Source organism: Bos grunniens, chromosome 26 (assembly GCF_055505025.1).
Source record: "Bos grunniens cultivar Pamir isolate PY7600 chromosome 26, Bosgru_T2T1.0, whole genome shotgun sequence".
Classification (NCBI taxonomy): Eukaryota; Metazoa; Chordata; class Mammalia; order Artiodactyla; family Bovidae; genus Bos; species Bos grunniens.
The window spans coordinates 31,932,626-31,952,967 of NC_141190.1; the positions used below are offsets into that span (position 1 = coordinate 31,932,626).

Genomic DNA, 20,342 nt, shown 5'->3' on the forward strand with positions numbered 1-20,342 from the left:
AAATAAAACAATAACCTAACTCACAGGGCACCAGATTCATCTGTCTTTTGCAATAGAGGGAAATAAAATGTGGGCTAGAGAAATGAGAGGAACCCATCAGTAAATAAAGGAATGGGGGTGATTTGCATGGATGCCTTGTTTTAAGTAAAGTAGGAAAGTAGAGTGGAGAACACAGAAGAGAAAACAAAAGGAATACTCAACTGGCAAATTGAACATGTGCTTAGGGTCTCAGAAAGGCAGGAGTTCCAAAAATAGAAGACGAAAGAATAGAAAAATATTTTAATGTTGACTTACATATGCATTTAGTGAAATTCTGAAAAATTACACTTAAAAACTGTTCTGTCACTTCATACTATTTTTAATTTCTGTATCCCATGGCTATGCACAGCCGTCTTTGTTGTACTCAGAGTCTTTAAAGGTTTTCATCTGGCCCGGGTTAGGGTGATGTGCCTGTGTGTATATGCACAGAGCGTCTACAGAGGAAGAGTACTCTACAGAGTGAAAAAGGAAAAACACTGTGTAAGGGATTCAGGACCACAGAAAACGGTCTTTCACGCTTGTTTCCTTTCAGTTTTGTTAGTGGCCCTTCTGCTGAAGACAAGGTCTCTAACTCTTTGTTCTGGAGCCTTCCATTCTTTTCTCCTATTTCATTCTTGCATCTCATTTTCTTGCTTCTATAGGCTCATTTGCAATTCTGTCATGTTCTTTGAACAACAACAAAAAAAAAGACATTTAAAAATGCTGAGATTCTTTTTCCAAGAAATTCAAATGTTTAACAACCCATTAGGCTCTGTGATGTCCTGGAGGGAAAAAAAGGAAGACAAGCAGACAGGAGAAGGGGAGGAGGGCAAAGACTCAAGACCACGCTAGACTTTGCATTCCAAGTCGTAGGAGGTGTGTCATCTTAGCATCTTTATTTGACTTACTTTCCAAAACTTCCTAACCATACTTAATTTAAAAACATTTGGTCCCAATCTCTGTTCCATCTAAAAACTGTTCCATCAGTATTTGCAATCAGTTCTAATACATAGTACCAATTAGCTCCTTTGTGGGCAATGACTTCCTGGTGGCAGTGGCCACGGCAGAGACCAGGCCAGTCCAGAGTGAGTGCTCAGAAAATATTGGGTGGATATTCTCATGTCCTTTGAACAAACATTTACTTAGTACACCCTTAAGGCAACGCACTGCACTTGCTGCATGATCCCCATCTTTAAGGAGTTCACAATCTCGTGGAGGCTAACCCATAAAAAAAAATGCTACAAAATACTAAAAAACAATCAACACTCTCTCCTTGCTCTCCTTTGTCTTCAAGGGCAACACTGAACTTCATTTCTTATCAGGACTCCTCCCCAGGCAATTTCCCCACACCTTCAACCACAATGCTGGGACTTACTTGCACTCTCTTAGGTGACTCTGTCTTTGGAGAAATCAAATGAGGTGATAGGGACCGAGACAGCCCTTTTGTTTTAGGACTTCAGTCTCACTCTGAGCAAACATGTCAGTTGTATTCATTGAGCTCAGCATCATATGAGGCACTGTATACTTTCATTCCACATTTGCTGTACACCTACTGTATGCCTCATTGCACATTTATTGTGCACCTACTGTATTCCGGGCCTGGTGGCAGGCACTGAAATACAGCCCCTGTATTTCTGGGACACACAGTAGTAATGAAATAATGAAACAGTTATCATTCAGTCAAAACAGATAGGTGCTATCTCAAGCTTTAAGGTTTGCATACTCCAGGTGATGAGGCATGCTAAGAGCCTAGTAACAGAAACCTGGAGGAAAGCAATTACGTCTATATTAATTGACACTGGAGGGAGAACAAAAGCAGTTTTACCCAGTGCCGTGTGCAAAATGTCACTGTAATCATATAGAAATGATAGTATTTCCAGGTATAAGAGCAATGTGATTCATCACAATCCTCAGTGGAATCAAGAGAAAAATTTCTCAGTCACGAAAACTGATTAAATGCACTTTCTGTCAGCTGTCCCAAATCAGAGCTTTTATGGTGTACTCTACTCTGCCTTCTTGGGTCCTGAAGAGAATGAACACAGCTCCTAAATCCGATCATCCAGTCCCAAACTCCAAGTTGAGGTCAAGTCTGGGTCCAGATGCAGATCTTCTAACCATGAGCACGAAGATCTGAGGTAAATCCCTTCATAGCACCAGTTCTCCATCTATAAAATTGTCTTTTTCATAGGCTTAATATGTGTAATAAATGAAACAAAATAATGTATGCAAAGTGCCCAAATCATGGCCAAGTGCTCAATAGCTGATACTGATAATTGATACTATGATCGTAACAGTCATTTTACTGCTATTATGTTTTAGCAGTAACATTTTACTGTTATTATTGATGCTGATACTCTCAGGTTTACGTGGAGATGGTTTCAGGCAATGGCTCACCTTTCATGTCAGGACATGTGTACCATCTACTGTCTCCTGTGACGTCAGTTCCCTGTGGTACAGGGACCACACTATGGATGTCTTTTTGCGCCCAAGCTCTTTGAACAGGGCACTGCCTCAGATAGTAAAGAATCCACCTGCAATTCAGGAGACCCAGGTTTGATCGCTGGGTTGGGAAGATCCCCTGGAGAAGGACATGGCTACCCACTCCAGCATTCTTGCCTGGAGAATTCCATAGACAGAGGTGCCTGGTGGGCTACAATTTGTGGGATCACAAAGCATCAGACACGATTGAGCAACTAACACTACAAATGTTGGAGATGAGCTTTAGAGTCACCCTCCACATAAATTTTCCTAATATTTATCGGTCTACCAGGTTGTCTATTTTTTCTGACTTAGTTGGTAGTTCATTTCTTTTAGGAAATTGTCCACTTCATCTTAATTTTTAAAATTGATAGGTCTAATTTAAAAAAATATATTATTCTAAAATATCTCCTTCATTAAAATTACATCTTCCTTTTTCATGATCCATTTTCTTTGCTGCATTAGTTGTTTCTTGATAAGCCACGTGAGGGCAACACCCCAAGGCCAACACAGACTAAAAGTAACAAGATGAGTAGAGGGAGAAAGTGGGTCCAGGAAGGCACCTGTTCTCTCCCAGGCAGCAGTGTTAGTCACTCAGTCGACCCCATGGACTGTAGTCTGCCAGCTTCTCTGTCCGTGGAATTCTCCAGGCAAGAATACCAGAGTGGGTTGCCATTCCCTTCTCTAGGGGATATTCCAGACCCAGGGATGGATCCTGAGTCCCCTGCACTGCAGGCAGACTCTTCACCATCTGCGCCACCAGGGAAGTCCAGGCAGTAAGCTGTTCTCAAACACGCCATCTCTCACACCTATGGTAGGTTCTCATTGAGGCTGTTTACTGTTATCAGTTCGAAGGGGCTTCAGATAGCAGCACACGCCATGGAAATCTAGTGAGGGGTGTATGCTGAAACCATGCCTGCTCTTCCTCCTTCATCCTCCCTGCTAGCATTACCACTTATTTCAAAAATGCAAAAGCTGGAAAGTTTAATGTGCAAATCAAAGGCCACAGAGATACCCAGAGCTCTGCGGAGTATCCTGATGAATGTGTTAAAGGGAAATATGATTAGAGAAGTGAGGGAGTTAAGGAGAGAATTATGCAGCCGCTCATGTTTTATGGATGCTGATGGAGTGGGGGATGGGCAGAAACCGTGCTCTTCTGAATGATAATAGTCTGAAAATCACCAGCTGCTTTGACATTATTTTTTTTGGCTTGGGGAGGAGGGTGTGTTAAAGTGTCCCTAACCTGTGTTGCATACATGGATAATATTTTCAATTAATCTTACCTTTTGTTACAAAAATTAAAGGAGAAATTGGTTTATTTGCACAAGTAGAATACTGAAAGACCTCTGTCTGTATATGTAGAAAGGAAGACCCCTGCAGAAAATCAGTTAGAAGGTCACCAACAGAGTCAGCAACATTAACTCTAAAATGTTTAATTCCTACGCTATGCAAGAAAAACATTTCATTTCAGCCAGGGTATAAGCACTCTCTGCAGAAGGAGATATAATGTTTAGTTATCCTGTTGGTGGTATCTGCTTTGGGTGGTTATAAAGATTCTGGAATCTATCTTGCCTGGAGATTATGTATGCCTTTGATACTTCCATTCTAGTAATACCTCCCAGTCTATAGTACCATGAAATTAGAAAGTGATTCCTCATTTCAATTGCTTTCTGTGTTTACCCAGGAAAATAAACAGCACAAGTCTTCTTTCCCCATTTGTACAGATGGAAAAATTGAGGCTCAGAGATTCAGAAATCTTTCTGGAGTTTGACAGGTGTCAATTCCATGGTTCCCCTGGAGTAGGAAATGGCAACCTGCTCTAGTATTCTTGCCTGGAAAATTTCATGGACAGAGGAGTCTGGTGGGCTACAGTCCATGGGGTTGCAAAGAGCTGGGCATGACTGAGCATGCGCACACACACAACTCCATGGTAAGACTTAGAAGGACACACGTGGGCTGGAATTCTAGCTTTGCCAGTTTGCCAGTGGATGACTGTGCTAAAGAATTTGCATGATCTGAGTCACAGTTCCTTCTTCTACAACTGTGGATGATCGTATACATTTGGCCTGATTGTGATAAGCAACAGATGTAACACACTATATTGCCTAGCTCTGTGTCTCACGGGGTTGGCGTCTCAGCACGGAGTAGCTCTCATCATTAGCCAAATCGAATACAGCCTTCCAGCAGGCCTTGAGTCTGCCCCTGATATCATTAACCAAGATACCTAACACAATAAATATCACAAATGCATTACTAATAATGCCAGAAAGGCAGTATAAATTAAAGGAATATGTACAACCATGAAATATTCAGAAGAGTAGATCCAAGAGGAATTTTCAAAGGGATTAAGATGGGATGTTTGTCGAAAGCCAGAGAATAATTCCCTGTATTTTCCCTGAAATGTACTCATGTTCAGAACATGATCACTTGGGTGTTTATAGGAAAACGTAGCATGGGTCATTTCCAGAGGATTAGTAGTTTTCTCTTCCTAATCACCATGGCAGTCTGCACAAAAGCCAAAGCAAAGCAAAGGCTACATCATCCCATCCCCATTTTGCAGCCAAAACTATGGATATCTATTGCCAGGCCTCTTCTGCTGCCTGATGAGTATCCTGGTTTCAGGCAGGGAGGGATAAGTAGCAGTAGTTTATGAAACCCAGTCTAATCTCCATGCTCCGGGCCAGAGGAGGAATTTGAAAAATATGGTCCCATATACTGGCAGATCCAAATCAGACTGTGGTCCAGAATCTTCCTGACAATGTGAGCAGATCCACAAACAATAAGCAGATAAAAATCTGAATTGTTATTCATATTCTTCCTGAGGATATGCCTATTGCATGTATTACTGCACCTGTGTTCCAGGGAATCACTTGCAAATGAAGAGCAAATAAAATTCCACATACCCACAACTGGAAAATCAAAACAGAATCTTTTTATCAGCTGGGTAGAATGCAGCACTCTAAGCAAGAAAGTGCTACCACTCCAGTAAAAGCCATGAAAATAGTTCTCCAGAAGTACTTTCTCATTCTCTGGGTGAGATTACACTCTTGACTAGCCCCTCATTAAATCAGATGGCACTAACTGGGAAGATGCCTTAGTAAGAGTTTCAATAGAGAGATATGTACAATACCATATCTAAGGTGTGTTAAGAGTTCTAGCAAGCCCTGCATTTACCAACAGCTAAATCACATAATCTGCACTTCTGGGAGTTACCAACCTGGTGGCCATCAGTCTCAGGGTTCTGGTCTGCCTCTGGGAACATAAGATAGTGGAGAAATTAACTAAACAAAAGCAACTGAATGGTACCTGCTGATTCATTATATAAACACACATCCAAGTGGGATGAATAGGGCAGAGGGTCTGGAAATATGCTTAATTAGAAGGTGATGGCAACCCACTCCAGTACTCTTGCCTGGAAAATCCTGTGGACAGAGGAGCCTGGAAGGCTGCAGTCCATGGGGTCGCTGAGGGTCGGACACAAATCGGTGACTTCACTTTCACTTTTCACTTTCATGCATTGGAGAAGGAAATGGCAACCCATTCCAGTGTTCTTGCCTGGATAATCCCAGGGATGGGGGAGCCTGGTGGGCTGCCATCTATGGGGTTGCACAGAGTCGGACACGACTGAAGTGTTGTACAGAGTCGGACACGACTAAAGTGACTTAGCAGCAGCAGCAGAAACAGACAAAGGGACTCTTGGTAATATCTTTGCCTGGACAACCAGCATTTGTGTTTGGACCATTGCATTCAATAATTGAGGCTCAAGATTTTTATTGGAAGCATTGATTTTACCTGCTGAACCAGGAAAGCTGCTTTTCATCCTGCAGACGTGTGATGTGATTACAAAACAGACTTTCTGTGCAAGGAACACAGTGCTGGGGACTGAATTAGCCCTCCTGGTCTCACAACAGAGAAAGACTCTCTGGATGAGGTGTGCAGTCTGGGATGAACACCTGTTCCAACAGGGTTTAGGGTCACCTGGCAGGAAGCAGGGCAGCCCTGGCTAATTTCCTTTGCTTGTTGTTTAGTGCTGTGTTCAAATACCACATCTGACACCAGCTGAATGATTTAGAGACTCTGAAAAGCCTCATTTTCGCAGTCTCTAATGACCTCTTAGGGTTGTGAGGAGGATTACACAAAATAATGAATGCAAAGTGTTTGGAAGGGTGCCTGGTATTTTAATAAGTTCTCAGTAGTTGTGGCTATCTTAAAAATCATCATTATCATCACTAGGAATTGTGAGACTACAGATGAAGATAAATCTATAGTTTCTACCTAGGGTGAATTAATGGAGACCCAGAGAAATTTCCATGGAAAAGACAAGTAAGTATAGAAAAAAAAGACACACTGAGTAGGGAAATGAGGCTGAAGCTGGAAGCTTAAGTGAGGATGTCTCTTGCATGGAAGGACATTACACTAACTATAAACATGTACTGAGGGTCTCCTACGTGCCTGGCAGTGTGCTGGGCCAGGTACACCCACCTCACTGATTTTACACGTGCCAGGCTCAATGGAAGGGCTGACTCAACAGGGTACAAATAGAAAGAAAAAAATTTCCCCTCGTCATTGTCCTTTAAACCTGCCCATTAGAATTAAGCTTCAACACAATCTCAAGTGGATTCCTCATCTTCTCTTGTTACCCTCACACAGAATGAGTCTCATGTAAAGGAGGCTTTCAACAAATTCCTTGTTTTCTAAGATCAAACTATTGTTTTCTCAGTAGAGTTATGATATTCTTTTAAAATAATTTTATTGAAGGTTAGCTGATTTGCAATGTTGTATTAATTTCTACTGTACAGCAAAGTGATAGATATACATATATATATATTTTTTTCATATTCTTTCCCATTGTGGTTTATCATAGGATATGGAATATAGTTCCCTCAATAGATTTAAATTCCCTGCTCTGACCTTGCACTGGACTCAAGCTTGGAACCCACAGTGGGAAGGTAGTGGTGAGGTCAGTGTCCTCACCTTCTCTTCCACCCTCTTTCATGGTCATTAACCAGCTCCCTTTCCTCAGCTGGAGCCAGAGGAGGAGAAGGAGGTCTCACAGGAAAATGTAGTTATAATCCAGCCTGGTACTATGATGTCCCTTTTCCTGGTCACTGACCACTCCTAGGCCCCTCTGACTGCACTCTCACTCCAGAGGCTGTCCTCCTGGTGGGACAACTTCTGTGACCACCCAAGCCAGTTACTGCCTTCTGCACACACACAGCCTACATGCCTGTCCTGACTGCCCTATGCACCGCCCATCCTCAGAGCCTCTCATACTGGCTTGTCCCCTTGAGAGAGGCTCCCTTCATCACCCAAACTCTGAGGGATTCCCGGAGGTCCTCACAATTTAATTCACCTTAAGAATATATGGAGCCCCTCCCACTTGCCAGGCACTGTTCAAAGGACTCAGATGAGAGCAGTGAAAAAAATAAGGGCCCCTGTCTGCAGGGAATTTGCATTCTTGAGTAGTGAGACAGACAATTAACTAAAGAACTAATAAGTTATGGAATATATTAGACAATGATGAATGCTACAGAGAAAAATGAAGCAGGGGAATGGAGATCACTGAAAGGGAACCGCAACGTTCGACAGTCAGGAGAGTGTCACCAAGAACGCCAGGAGGAGACAGGCATACTGGACCGAGACTCTCTCCCCACATCCGGCACTCGTATCCCTGTGACGCTGGGCCCCGTCTCCACTGCGTCTAGGTGGGGTGAGGGCTTAATCTCCCTCTTGGAAACATATTTTTTTCTACAAGCAGTGGGCTTGAGGTGGGGAGAAAACTACTCTTCTGCTCCGCTTTTTTCAAAGAAATTCTATTTATCTTGCATATTCTGTTATATATATTTAAAGCAGATGATGAACTACTAATTTTTTTTAATTTTTGTTTTTTTCAATTATGGAAGTATGCTAACACGTTTACAAGAGACTTGGAAAATGCAGATGAACTACTAATTTTAAAAAATCATTCCTTAGCAAATTCTAAATATATACTCTGGGCTTAATTTTTTAATATGCATAAGCATTTCATATTTTTTGTGTCCCAGCTACTGGACCTCAGCCAAAATGTCATGACAATAGGAAAGATAAGCTTAACTTCCCAGGAGTTACAGTGAAGAGATTAATAGTCATCACATCAAGGTCCCATAGATAAGAGGCTGTGGAACTTTGAACCTAGTTTTATTATACAATATATATTTACATATACATATATTGTATATATGTAATATATACAACATAACATATATTACTATACAATATTTCTTCCTATGCTGGAATCCTAAGGGATGACTCAAACAAACAAGCAAACAATTAAAGTAAGCAACACCTATGTTGATTACCTCAGTGATTACACTTACCCTCAGTTTTCCAAGAACCCTTAACAATAGGTGGTTCTGTGTTACACAAACTGTGTTCCCAATTTCTCTGCTTTGATGAGAGCATTAAAAAACAAATCTCTGAAGTATTCTTGTAAAGGGTTTAATGAATCACTAAACAGATACTTCGATTCCTAGAACCACTCGCTGTAACAGAATAATAGCTACTGCTACCCACTTGTTGGGAGTGATATCTTTCACGAACAAAAGAAAAATTTCCTATATTCTTTTAACATTGACTTCTCATCCTCATTTTTGTAAAGGCATATTCTAGTTACTAAATCAGATTTTAGGTATTCCTCCTCTTATTGAATTGTCCCAAATGCCCAAATGGTGATACAGGATTTTGAAAGGAACATAATGTTTATCTAAATAATTAGTTATAACTAGAGTTTGGAAATTAAATTATTCAAGATCACTTTAACCAGTTGTATTCAAGATCATTAACAGAGCTGCAAAAGACACCTCTTTTGCCTCATCTTTCCTTGAGCTAGTTCCTATGAATTACTATTACTTGAAACCAGCAGAATCTGAATTGGAACAATCCATATTACTGACAGCTTCTTCCTAACTGCACAAGGAATAGAAGCCAAAGTTTTTATCATAGTTGAAGCACCTCTCAATAGAATCTTGGAGAGGGATCAAGATGATGGGGATAGAAGATCCTGAGCTCATCTCCTCCCACAGACACACCAAAATTACAACTACACATTGAACAACTCTATCTGAGAACAACGAGACTAGCAGAATAGCTGTTCTACAACTAAGTATGTATAAGGGAAGATGCCTCACAGCAGGCAAGAGGTGCAGAGATGCAGTCAGGATCCACAATCTTGGTATAGTGACCCCCAAGCACCCTGTTTATTTAACTTATATGCAGAGTACATCATGAGAAACGCTGGACTGGAAGAAACACAAGCTGGAATCAAGATTGCCGGGAGAAATATCAATAACCTCAGATATGCAGATGACACCACCCTTATGGCAGAAAGTGAAGAGGAACTAAAAAGCCTCTTGATGAAGGTGAAAGTGGAGAGTGAAAAAGTTAGCTTAAAGCTCAACATTCAGAAAACGAAGATCATGGCATCCGGTCCCATCACTTCATGGGAAATAGATGGGGAAACAGTGGAAACAGTGTCAGACTTTATTTTTCTGGGCTCCAAAATCATTGCAGATGGTGACTGCAGCCATGAAATTAAAAGACACTTACTCCTTGGAAGGAAAGTTATGACCAACCTAGATAGCATATTCAAAAGCAGAGACATTACTTTGCCAACAAAGGTCCGGCTAGTCAAGGCTATGGTTTTTCCTGTGGTCATGTATGGATGTGAGAGTTGGACTGTGAAGAAGGCTGAGCGCCGAAGAATTGATGCTTTTGAACTGTGGTGTTGGAGAAGACTCTTGAGAGTCCCTTGGACTGCAAGGAGATCCAACCAGTCCATTCTGAAGGAGATCAGCCCTGGGATTTCTTTAGAAGGAATGATGCTAAAGCTGAAACTCCAGTACTTTGGCCACCTCATGCGAAGAGTTGACTCATTGGAAAAGACTCTGATGCTGGGAGGGACTGGGGCAAGAGGAGAAGGGGATGACAGAGGATGAGATGGCTGGATGGCATCACTGACTCGATGGACATGAGTCTGAGTGAACTCCAGGAGTTGGTGATGGACAGGGAGGCCTGGTGTGTTGCGATTCATGGGGTCGCAAAGAGTCGGACACGACTGAGCGACTGATCTGATCTGATCTGATCGGAAGCAAGAAGAGAGATCACAAATGTTGAGGTCCTTCCTAAGGAGTGAAGGGTTTGAGCCCCACAGGGAGCACCTCAGATCTGGGCGCCTGCACTAGAAAGACCAATCCCTATAACATCTGGCTTTAGATCCCAGTGGGGCTTACATCCAGGAGAGCCAGAGGACTGCGGGAAACTTGGACTCTGCTCCTAAAGGGCTTCCACACAAACTGACTCACTCTGAGTACCAGGGCAGAGGCAGCAATTTGGAAAGTGTCTGGTCATAAAAGGAGATGCACTGATTTGATTTAGGATGAACACTGAAGGGGCAGGGATTGGAACTGTCTTTGGAGACTCAAGCACTGGCAGGGACCATTATTTTAACTCTCCCTCTATCCAACTGGCCTGGCACTGGTGAGCACCATTTCTGATATTCACCATCTACTTGCTAGCACTGCTCCTCCTGCCAGGCATTTACCTGCCCTACCCAACGTGCCCACCCCTAACGGTGCCCCTCCAAAATGGCCTGTCCTGCCACACTAGGTGGGTGACCTTGGCCTGAACTGGTGTCCACACCCCACCCAAGTGGCTCCTACCCCAAGGAACCAACCTTTCCCACCAGCACACCCAAAACTGTTGCATCTGGGGCTGGTTAAACTTGCAGCAATGGATAATTATCTAGACAGAAAATAAATAACACTGGCCTTAAGTGATACATTAGGTGAGATTGACTTAGATATATACAGAGCATTTAATCACCAAACAGAATATATTCTTTTCAAGTGCATATGGGACATTCTCCAGGTCAGGTCACAAAAGAAGTCTCAATAAATGTAAAAATATTGAAATCATATCAAGTGTCTTTTTTTAGCCACTTCGGTGTGAAACTAGAAATCACAGAAAAAAACTGAAAAGCACAAACACATGAAGAGTAAATGGCATGCTACTAAAGAACCAATGTGTCAAAGAAATCAAAGAAGAAATAAAAAATACCTTGAGACAAATGAAAATGGAAATACCACATTCCAAAATAGATAAGACACAGCAAAAGGAGTTATAAGAAGAAAGTTTATAGCAATATGGGCCTGTATCAAGAAAAAAAATAAGCAACCTAATATTATACTTAAAGGAACTAGAAAAAGAAGGACAAATAAATCCCAGAGTTAGTAGTAGGAAACAAATAATAAAGACAATAGTAGAGATAAATGAAATTGAGACTAATAAATTAACAGAAAAGATCAGTGAAACTAAGAGCTGGTGCTTTGAAAAAGCAAACAAAACTGACACAAACTCATCAATAAAAAAAGAGAAAGGGCTCAAATAAAATCATAGATATATGGAGAAATTACATGCAACACTACAGATACAAAATATCTTATGATACTACTACAGATAATTATATGTCAAAGAATTGTATAACTTAGAAGAAACAGAATTCATAGAAACATATCAGCTTCCAGACTGAATCAGAAAAAAAAAAATAGAATATTTGAATAAATCAATTGCTAGTAATGATATTGAATCAATAATCAAAAAACTGCCAACAAATAGAAGTACATGACCCTACAGCTTCCCAGGTGAATTGTACCAAACATTTAAAGAAGACTTCGTACCTATCCTTCTCAAACTATTTCAAAAAACTAGAAGAAAGCTTCTAATCTCATTGTACAAGGCCCACAGAACATTGATACCAAAATGAGGTAAAGACACTAAAAACAAAATTGCAGGTCAATATCCCTGATGAATATAGATGCAAAAACCCTCAACAAAATATGATACCAAATTCAACAGTACATTAAAAGGATCATACAAAATGATCAAGTGGGATTTATTCCAGGGACATAAGAATGGTTCAACACACACAAAGCAGTCACTGTGATGTGTACCACGGTGGTCCCCAGCGTTTTTGGCACCAGTGACCAGCTTTATGGAAGACAGTTCTCCAGGGTCGGAGGGTTGGTTTGAGAATGACTCAAGCACGTTGCACTTATTGTGTACTGTATTTCTAGCACTGTTACATCAGCTCCACTTCAGATCATCAGGCATTAGATCCCGGAAGTTGGAGACCCCTGATAACGTAATGAAAGGAAGGGAAAAATCATACAATCATCTCAATAGATGCAGAAAAAGCATTTGACAAAATTCAACATACATTTATGATAAAAAACGTCAACAAAGTGAGTATAGAGGAAATGCGTCTCAACATAATAAAAGCTATTTATAACAAATCCACAATCAACATCATACTCAATGATGAAAACTGTAAATTTTACCTCTAAGGTTAAGAATAAGATAAGGAAGCCCACTCTTGTCACCTTTATTTACCACACTATTAAAAGTCCTAGCCACAGCAATCAGACAGGAAGTAAAAGGCATCTGAATTGAAAAGGAAGAATTAAAACTGTCACTATTTGCAAGTGGCATGATATTGTATATAGGAAACCCTAAAAATGCCACCAAAAAACTTAGAACAAATGAATGAACTCAATAAAATTTCAGGGTGCCGAATTAATAAACAGAAATATGTTGCATTTCTATTTACTAATCTGAAAGAGAAAGTAAAGAAAATCCCATTTACTGTTGCATCAAAAATAATAAAATACCTAGGAATAAATTTAATCAAGAAAGTGAAAGACTTGTAGTCTGAAAACTATAAGACATTGATGAAAAAATTAAAGTTGACACAAATAAATGGGAAGACATACCACGCTCACATACTGGAAGAATTAATATTGTCAAAATGTCCATACTCTGTAAAGCAATATACAAATTCAATGTAATCCCAAACACATACCAATAGCAGTTTTCACAGACCTTGAAACAACAATTTGAAAATTTGTATGGAACCACAGCAGTCCTTAAGTAGCCAATGCCCTCTTGAGAAAGAAAAACAAAACTGGAGATATCATGCTGCCTGACTCCAAATTCTGTTACAAAGTTATGGAGTTTAAACAGAGTGGCAATGACACAGAAACAGACACACAGATTAAAGGAAGAGAACAGAGAGCCCAGAAACAAACTCAGGAATATATGGTCAATCAACCCACAGCAAAGGAAACAAGAATATATAGTGGGCAAAGACAGTCTCTTTAATAAATAATGTTGGGAAAACTAGAGAACTACGTGCAAAAGAGTGAATCTGGATCACAATCTTATACCACATGCAAAAATAAACTCAAAAATAGATTAAAGACTTGAAATAAAACCTGAAACCATAAAAATCCCAGAAGAAAGCATAGCACATTAGCTCTTTAAAGTTGGTCTTAGAGATATTTTGGGGATCTGTTTCCCCTGCTGCTACTGCTAAGTCGCTTCAGTCGTGTCCGACTCTGTGCGACCCCATAGTCGGAAGCCCACCAGGCTCCCCCGTCCTTGGGATTCTCCAGGCAAGAACACTGGAGTGGGTTGCCATTTCCTTCTCCAATGCATGAAAGTGAAAAGTGAAAGGGAAGTCGCTCATTCGTGTCCGACTCTTCGCGACCCAATGGACTGCAGCCAACCAGGCTCCTCCGTCCATGGGATTTTCCAGGCAAGAGTACTGGAGTGGGGTGCCATTGCCTTCTCTGTCTGTCTCCCCAGGCAAGTGCAAAAAAAAGCAAAAATAAATAGGCAGAGGATCTGAATAGACCTTTTCCAAAAGACATACAGATGGCCAACAAGGACATGAAAAAATGTTCAACGTCACTAATCATAAAGGAAATACAAATCAAAACCACAAAAAGATACTACCGTATACCTGTCAGCAAGGCTATTATCAAAAAAAACAACAAATAACAAGTATTAGTGATGTGGATAAAAAGGAAATCTTGTGCAATATGTTGGAAATGTAAACTGGTGCAGCCAGTATGGAAATAATGTAGAGGTTCCTCAAAAATTAGAAAACATAAATGCCATGTAATCTAGCAATTGTACTTCTGGGCAATAACACAGAGAAATCAAAAACACTAATTTGGAAAAGATATATGCACTCATGCATTACAGCACTTTTTACAATAGCCAAGATATGAAAGCAACCAAAGATTCCAATAGTTGAGTAAATAAAGAAGATATGATACATACACATACATGATGGGATATTACTCAGCCAATATAAAAGAATGAAATCTTGTCATATGTGACCACATGGATAAACTCAGAGGTCATACCAAATGAAATAACAGACAAAGAGATAAATACTGCATGATCTCATATGTGGAAATTAAAATACAAAACAAAACCAATTCATAAATTCAGAGAGCAAACTTGTGGTTGCAAGAGAAGAGAGGAATTGAGGTGGGCAAAACAGATGAAGGGGATTAACAGTCACAAACTTCCAGTTAACAATATCAAATAAATAAGTCGTGGGGACAGAATCAATAGTGTACTCATTTTAAATGGTGATACACTGTAATAGGAATTATCTTGGTGGATCATCTCATAACATATGTTAATATCAAATTATTATGATATACACCTGAAACTAATATTTTATTTCAACTCTATTTTAATTAAAAAATAACAACAAAAATGCCCAAAGCACCTCTCATTCCAGATTTTTACTACAACTTCATCTTGTGCTATTTCCCAACCTTTTCACTCCATTACAGCCAGTTTAATTTTTTTCGTTCTCTAAAATATTAAGCTTTTTCCCATAGTGTGGAATGCAAGTTCCATAAAAGGCAGGGACCATGTCATCCTGTATCCTTTTGTGTTGGTAGAGCTTAGCATAGTGCTTGGTGCATAGCAGATACTCAATAAATACTTGTTCAGTAGCTAGTAAGTGACAGTCAAGAGCTCAAACCTGTATCTTTTCATGCTCTATTCATTATTCTATATTGTTTGGTCAATCAATATCTAATTAAAAACTTTAATTTCTAAATGATGAAATCTATTGGTTATCATGGACATCCATAAACCCATATGTATTTAGTGAACCCTGAGAGAAGGCAAAGGAATTACAGTCATTCTGCTGTTATCACATGATATGCCATAGGGTTATGTAGAAAACATTTCTGGAATCTCATGAAAGGAAGAGAGAAGGACAGCATTAATGTATTTAGCAAAATGTGGGTAATAATATCTCCTTTTCTTGAGTTTTTGAAAGTGTTAAACTGTAAGCTGCACAAATTAGTCAATTTTAAGTAGAAAATGCAAAACAGGTTAATACAATAGTTTTTCTTTGATTCAAAGGCCTAGAGAAACAGTTTGGATCTGTTCCTGTGAACATTAATAATAGTCTAATAACATAAAATTACACCATATGCTTCCAAAGCTGAAGTCCATTTTTTTTTTCCCTTTTAAGTCAAGAAATACACTCTTGTCCAAGAAGAAGCTGGCAATTGGCCAAAGGAAAAAAGACTCCTGGAGTCCTGAGGATTAATTTTCCTCCTGGTGCCTCAAGAACACAAAATTGCCCAAGTACCACGAGCCCTTACCTGGCTGCCTGTGCAGTGGCAAACTGGATTAGAATGTCTGCCAGGTGACATTCTCCCATAGCAGGACATATACCCTCCTGCTGGCCTGTTGTACATCCCATCAGGCAATAAATCCCATCTCAATCTTCAGTTTAGGGCCTGATAAGGTTTTTGCCTGAACTCCCCATCCAATTGTGAAAGTTGCTCAGTTGTATCTGACTCTTTGCAACCCCATGGACTATACAGTCCATGGAATTCTACAGGCCAGAATACTGAAGTGGGTAGCCATTACTTTCCCCAGGGACCCTTCCCAACCCAAGGATCGAACCCAGGTCTCCTGCATTGCAAGCAGATTTTTTACCAGCTGAGCCACCAGGGAAGCCCAAGATACTGGAGTGGGTAGCCTATCCCTTCTCCAGTGAACCTTTCTGACCCAGGAATCAAACGAGGGTCTCCTGCATTGCAGGCAGATTCTTTACCAGCTGAGCTAAGGAGAGGCTCTGAAAGACCAGAGTTTGAGACTTGGTTGTTTTGGAACCCTCAGCATCTCATCTCATGTTTGGTACAAGGTTGCCTATACGAAGACCCATGAGATGCAAAACTGCAACCTGGTTAAGAGTTCATGTTCGAACCACGACTTCACAGCTCCCTATGATGTTGGCAAAGTTGCTTCACTGTACTGTGCCTCGGTTTTCTCAACTGTATGAGAGCATATTAATAGTAACTACTTCATAAGCTCATAGTGAAAATTAAGTGATATGACTCAAGCACTCAATAGATGTCAGTTATTTTTATTATTATTAAATTACTGTTGAATGAACATCCTTAGAGATTGATTTCCCAAGTCCCTGGTTTCCTGCCTTAACCACAGAGTTCTCAAGAGCTTCTCTTACCATAGCCTCCAGGGCTGATGGAATCCAATGGAGAAAGCTTCAGAATCACAAATGGGAAATCTAGAAGTCACTGATAGGCTTCCGATATGAGTAGGCGAGAAAAACATAGAAAACACAAAAAGGGAAAATCGCATCCATTCTCTGCCGTGTGGGCACTGACCTTTATTCTCCATCCTACAAGACAGAAGGATTGTTCTGAGCACTGCTGTCACCACCGGAGATGGGAAGAGGGGGATAGAGAAGAATAAGGAAGGACCTGGAGTTCCCCGGTCCTCACCAATGAGCCAACCTGTAATTATTGAACACCACTCAGATGGTAAAGAATCCGCCTGCAATGTGGGAGACCCAGGTTCAATCTCTGGGTTGGGAAGATCCCTTGGAGGAGGCCAAGGCAACTCATTCCAGTATCCTTGCCTCGAGAATCCCCATGGGCAGAGGAGCTTGGCAGGCTGCAGTGCATGGGGTCACAAAGAGTCAGACATGACTAAGCAACTAAGCACAGCTCATCTATGTGTTAGGCCCTCTGCCAGAGGCATCAGCACTGTCTCCATTCTCAGGGAGCTCATAGAGTAGAGAAGACAGGTATTAACAACTGAGCAAGTGGATACAACGACGTGGGATGACAGAGTCAGTGCCCAGTGCTCTGGCAGAACTCAGCAATGAGACCTGACCTAGTTCCGGGCATCAGGAATGTTTCTAGAAGAAAGTGATGTTTTAATTGATACCTGAGGATAGAATATTAGTTAGATGAAGAGTGGTAGGGAGACTGTTCCAGGGAGGGTGGAAAGAAAGTGCAAAGGCCTTAACTGGGGAATGAGGATGTGAAGAACTGAAACAACGCCAGTGTGGCTAGAAGGCAGAGAATGAGAAGGATTACGGCGAGCAGCGAGGCCATGACCATGACTGTCTTGCTCCTTGTCCTTTTTTCACACCCCCTCCTGCACTCAGGTTCTGCCTTGGACATCTTCAACCTTCTCGTCACCAAGAATCTCCCTCACCTTTTTTTCTTTTTGCCTCTGTCATTTTTATTTTTGAATATTGAATTTTGGCATTTCCCATCAACTACACAGCACTTATTGAGACATGAGTTAATTTTCCCATTTTAATTGAAGTCACCTTTAATTGCTAGCCACGGCTGATCAGAAAAGGATTATCAGTGTTATCATACAAAGCTGATGGAATGATAGTGAACAACACATAAATGTGACAGTCTGTTTAAATAGTACTAGTCATCACTAACTTGGTTGAATACTTGCTGTAAATCAGACACCATGCTAAACACATTCTGTGCATTTCATTTCACTTTCACTTAATCCTCCTCACTCTAGGAAACATCCCACTTTCTAAGAGGCAACTGAGACTTGGAGAGGCTATGTAAGTTGTCCAAATTCCCACAGGTAACAAAGGGTGAATCTGGGATGCATATTCAGGTAGAGTAACCTGATTCTGCACTTTTAATCACTCCACATATAGTTTCTGGTCTTGCAGATGTTTTATAAGTAGGTCCATTTGATTTTTAAATAATTTTATTTATTTATTTATTTTTTATTTTTATTTATTTATTTTTTTAAGGCTCCATAAGTATTTATTAATTCTTCACTAGAAAACACAATAATAAATATCCACTCTCAAACTTTTGAGTAATTATTCTATAATTGCCTTGCATCATTAAACTGTGAATATTAAACTAGTATTAATTTAAAAAATGGGGCTTCCCTGGTGGCTCAGTGGTAAAAAATCTGCCTGCCAATGCAGGAGACCAAGGTTTGATCCCTGGGTCAGGAAGATCCTCCGGAGAAGGAATGGCAACCCACAATAGTATTTGCCTGGAAAATCCCACGGACAGAGGAGCTTGGCAGACTACAGTCCATGGGGTTGAAAAAGAGTCGGACACGACTTAAAGTGACTAAACAATAACAACAATAAAAAACAGTAATTCCAAACTGGTTATAAAATTATAGAGGCTTTTCAGGAGCACCAGGAGAAAGGAGCAGCTGTGTAAAACTGGAAAGAAGGAGTAAGAAAAGCAAGAACAGATTGTGTTGAGAGGCAGGAGGAGAAAGGAATGCTATACTGTCCTAAAGAAAAGAAGAAGGTAGAGGAAGTAAAAGCAAGATACTATTTTTCTGGCCATTCTAAAATTCTGCTGTACTGGAAGCATCCGCTATAATAAACATATTCATATCTTTTCCAGGCCAAATTTGGATTCAGCCCAGTATTGATGCCTGTCTTCACTCTGAATTGTTTTTCTGCTGACTTATTTTTAAGATTAGTATGTGATTTTACAGCAGAAAAAAAAGGTGGAAAAAGACCCTTTATCATCTCTCTCCTTTTTTGGGCCAAAAATGTAATCCTTTGAGATCTGTTATAGGAAATGCAATGTATCCAGATCATGAATTCTAAGAAAACAAAATTCTTTTTGTATTTTGTAGATTTTTAAGAAACTCTCTTGTCATGTACCAAAGGCAGAAAAATGAAGACTGATGAAATATAATTTAAAATAACCTTAACATTATTGATCCTCCCCACTCCCTCCAAGTTATTATCTTTGAAGACAGGTCAAGAGTTCATGAGGGTTTTCGTACCCTTGGGTGATTGATCTTGCTTTCAACCCTGGGCTGCTGCTGCTAAGTCTCTTCAGTCGTGTCCGACTCTGTGCGACCCCATAGACGGCAGCCCACCAGGCTCCCCCATCCCTGGGATTCTCCAGGCAAGAACACTGGAGTGGGTTGCCATTTCCTTCTCCACAACCCTGGGCTACTCAACTTAATTACAAGATTCACAAAGAGGGGACCAGACTTTGGCACTCTCCTCAATCCACAGGCATGTGTAGAAGTAGTTCTTTCAAGTCCTTTGGCTTGAATTTTTACTTGAACTTTAGACAAGTGTTTATTTATCCCACTAAGTTAATTGGAAAAGCTTTACCAGTATGTTAGAGATCCCCTGAGATTTTGCTGAGAAGCTCCTATGTTTTTTTGTACTTGTATGTAGTGCTTAAAATGCATCTTATCTAGAGAAGTCATCTGATTACCATGAGATTCATGAGAAAGAAAATAAAACATAAATGCTCTATGCACACAGCTCTGGCTGCTTGTCCATGAATCAAGGTTAAAATTTCCAAATATCTCTAAAAATAATGATGGATTGTGTAGTGTCAAAATTATAATATTTAAAGTTGGTTGGAGAATTCTCATCCTTTAATTTGACAAATTTTCCATTCTCAAGTGAAAAACAATACATCAAAGAAATCATTTGCACCATGCCCAGACAACTGTATTAATCTATTTGCTCCTATGGCAGCAGCAGATGAAACAAGCTGAGCCTATGTGGTTAAGTGGAAAATAAACTTGCCGAAACCAATTATTTTGAATTAAAAGTGAATATTAGATTTACTTCCAAAACAATGATTGATATTAATAATGGTGTGATAATGGCTTTCATCTTCCACAGCATCATGCTA

General features: G+C 40.3%; 1 protein-coding gene across 22 annotated transcripts in view; it reads right to left on the minus strand.

The window, feature by feature from the left end:
- LOC147344333 (uncharacterized) overlaps nt 1-20,342 on the minus strand; it is a 492,915-nt gene that overhangs the window by 122,407 nt on the left and 350,166 nt on the right. For 3 of the 22 annotated variants that reach the window (XR_015155765.1, XR_015155753.1, XM_086379009.1), the window contains one exon: nt 12,396-12,665. The exons of the other annotated variants lie outside the window; for them this stretch is intronic. Coding sequence is in view for 1 of the 3 variants with exons in the window: in XM_086379009.1 (XP_086235135.1) it covers nt 12,616-12,665 (50 nt within the window). In the remaining 2 variants the exon portion in view is untranslated. Of the gene's footprint in view, nt 1-12,395; nt 12,666-20,342 lie in introns of those variants that run through there. 22 annotated transcript variants of the gene reach the window in all.